We start from the raw sequence: 1,831 nt of genomic DNA on the forward strand, positions 1-1,831 counted from the left end.
CTGCTCTTATAAACTTAGAAAGTTGTTAGAATAACATGATTTATGTTGGCATGCATTTTCTGAAGAATGTGAAGTCTGAAACTCAAATAAATGTCATTACTTAATGATTTCAATCCTCAGTGATTTGTTAGAAAAACACAAATTTTATGAAGAGAAGACCAAAAATATGAGGCAAAAATCTGGACATTCTGCAAAAATCTGTAGAGTTGAGAGGTATCAAACTGCAGTAAAAAGATGCAACCCTACCATACCTATAATTTTAATTTTGCTGAGTACAATCTAGCTGAATTCCAAAATCCCTGATACAGCTTCATTCAGTTTTCAAGCCTGCTGCTCCTGACTTGGCCTTAACTGCCATATTAATGCAAGTAAAAGAAGAAAAGTAAATGCAGGACACCTGTGATGGCCACAAGGCACATAAGGATGATCACAACTTCAAGCACGATTTTGGTAGTGAGGTTGTAATCGAGTCCAGAACTGGATGAATTGGTAGCCCTCTCAGAGAAGCACTCAGACTGCCCATTGAAACGGGACACATTGCAGCATGGCAGCACCAGTGGAGATGGTGCCTCCATCTCAGCATAGTATCACTTCCTCAAGCCCCAGCACCTGCAGAACACGGCGGCTTAGGTTGAATGACCTGGTATTCACATCCATTATACATCACAGATTACAGACGCTGATCCAAAGGGTAGCATCTTAACAATTCTCTCTTCTAACAGCTGCATATCAACTTCTGATGTGCTGCATTAAGTTTGTGTTTTTTTTTTAAATAAATACCCAGAAGGAACTAAATGATAAGAAAGCCACACAAGCCACTCCAATCCATGTACAAAAATCCAGCATTAACCCATCTGAAAGAAAAGTCCAACTGGCCAATGTAACTGTGAAACAGCGAAGGGTTGGAGTCCTGTTCTTCAGATGCCAGAGAGCACTTTAGAAAGGTGACAAGTCTGAAACGGGTCCTAAGCACTGCATCAGCATATTCTAGGATACCAGGCTTTCTCATGGTGAGCAGGTATGAAAGAGAAAGACTCGAAAACACATTGTCTGTCTGCTACTGATTGGTTCCTACCTCCTGAGCTGTTCAACCACACACAATTTAAGAGTCAACAACAGCTTTTATGTGACTGCCATGTGCTTGTAGAGATACTCTACCGTATTGTACTGTGACAAAGAGCACTACAATTGTATCAGATCACTATCTAGTAGTAACAGTTCTTATAAAACTGTCTTGCCTTATTCAGCAGTTTGGAAAAAAATGTATCAAAATATAGACTTTGTGTGTGCGTGTGTGTTTTTTTTTTTGGCTTTCTGTACATATTCTTTTCTATTAATATTTTTTTCCATTATTGTATGTAAAAATATACACACAACAACATGTTTTATTCTTATAGCTGACTACATCTTTCAGCATATATTTTCAAAATAACCTTCTAAAGTGAACTCTGCCATATATACATCATTACTTTCAGCTGCAGTCCTGTTTGATAATACATTTGAGGAGTGATATTGGTGTTTGCATGACCAGGTATCGGATGTAAACAGTGAAAGGCAGATGCTTTTATTATCAGGTAATGAATGACAGGCAGGTACAGCTATCTTGGTCTTAAAATCTGTAAATTATAACAGAAGCCATGTTTGTTTTCTAAATGTACAGTAAATGTAATACAGCATACTTCTAGAGGGCTGAACTCATATCTATCACTAGTTGGTGACCCTGCTTATACATCAGACTATGACTTTCTGACCTTCCTGATTTTTTTGTTTAGGTAAGCTGCAATATCTGCAAATTAACTTGGTAATTGTCAAGAGTTTACTTTAAAGAGGA

At 37.7% G+C, this 1,831-nt stretch overlaps 1 protein-coding gene across 1 annotated transcript in view; it reads right to left on the bottom strand.

Moving 5' to 3' along the window:
- Positions 1-1,086, bottom strand: part of LOC122805947 (5-hydroxytryptamine receptor 1D-like) — a 281,283-nt gene extending 280,197 nt beyond the window's left edge. Inside the window, exon 1 of the mRNA XM_044076195.1 lies at positions 398-1,086. Coding sequence (XP_043932130.1) covers positions 398-575 — 178 coding nt within the window. The 5' untranslated portion in view covers positions 576-1,086. The remainder of the gene's footprint in view (positions 1-397) is intronic.
- Positions 1,087-1,831: the final 745 nt, after the last annotated feature.

Source organism: Protopterus annectens, chromosome 1.part1, assembly GCF_019279795.1.
Source record: "Protopterus annectens isolate FY-2018-M chromosome 1.part1, PAN1.0, whole genome shotgun sequence".
Lineage (NCBI taxonomy): Eukaryota > Metazoa > Chordata > Ceratodontiformes > Protopteridae > Protopterus > Protopterus annectens.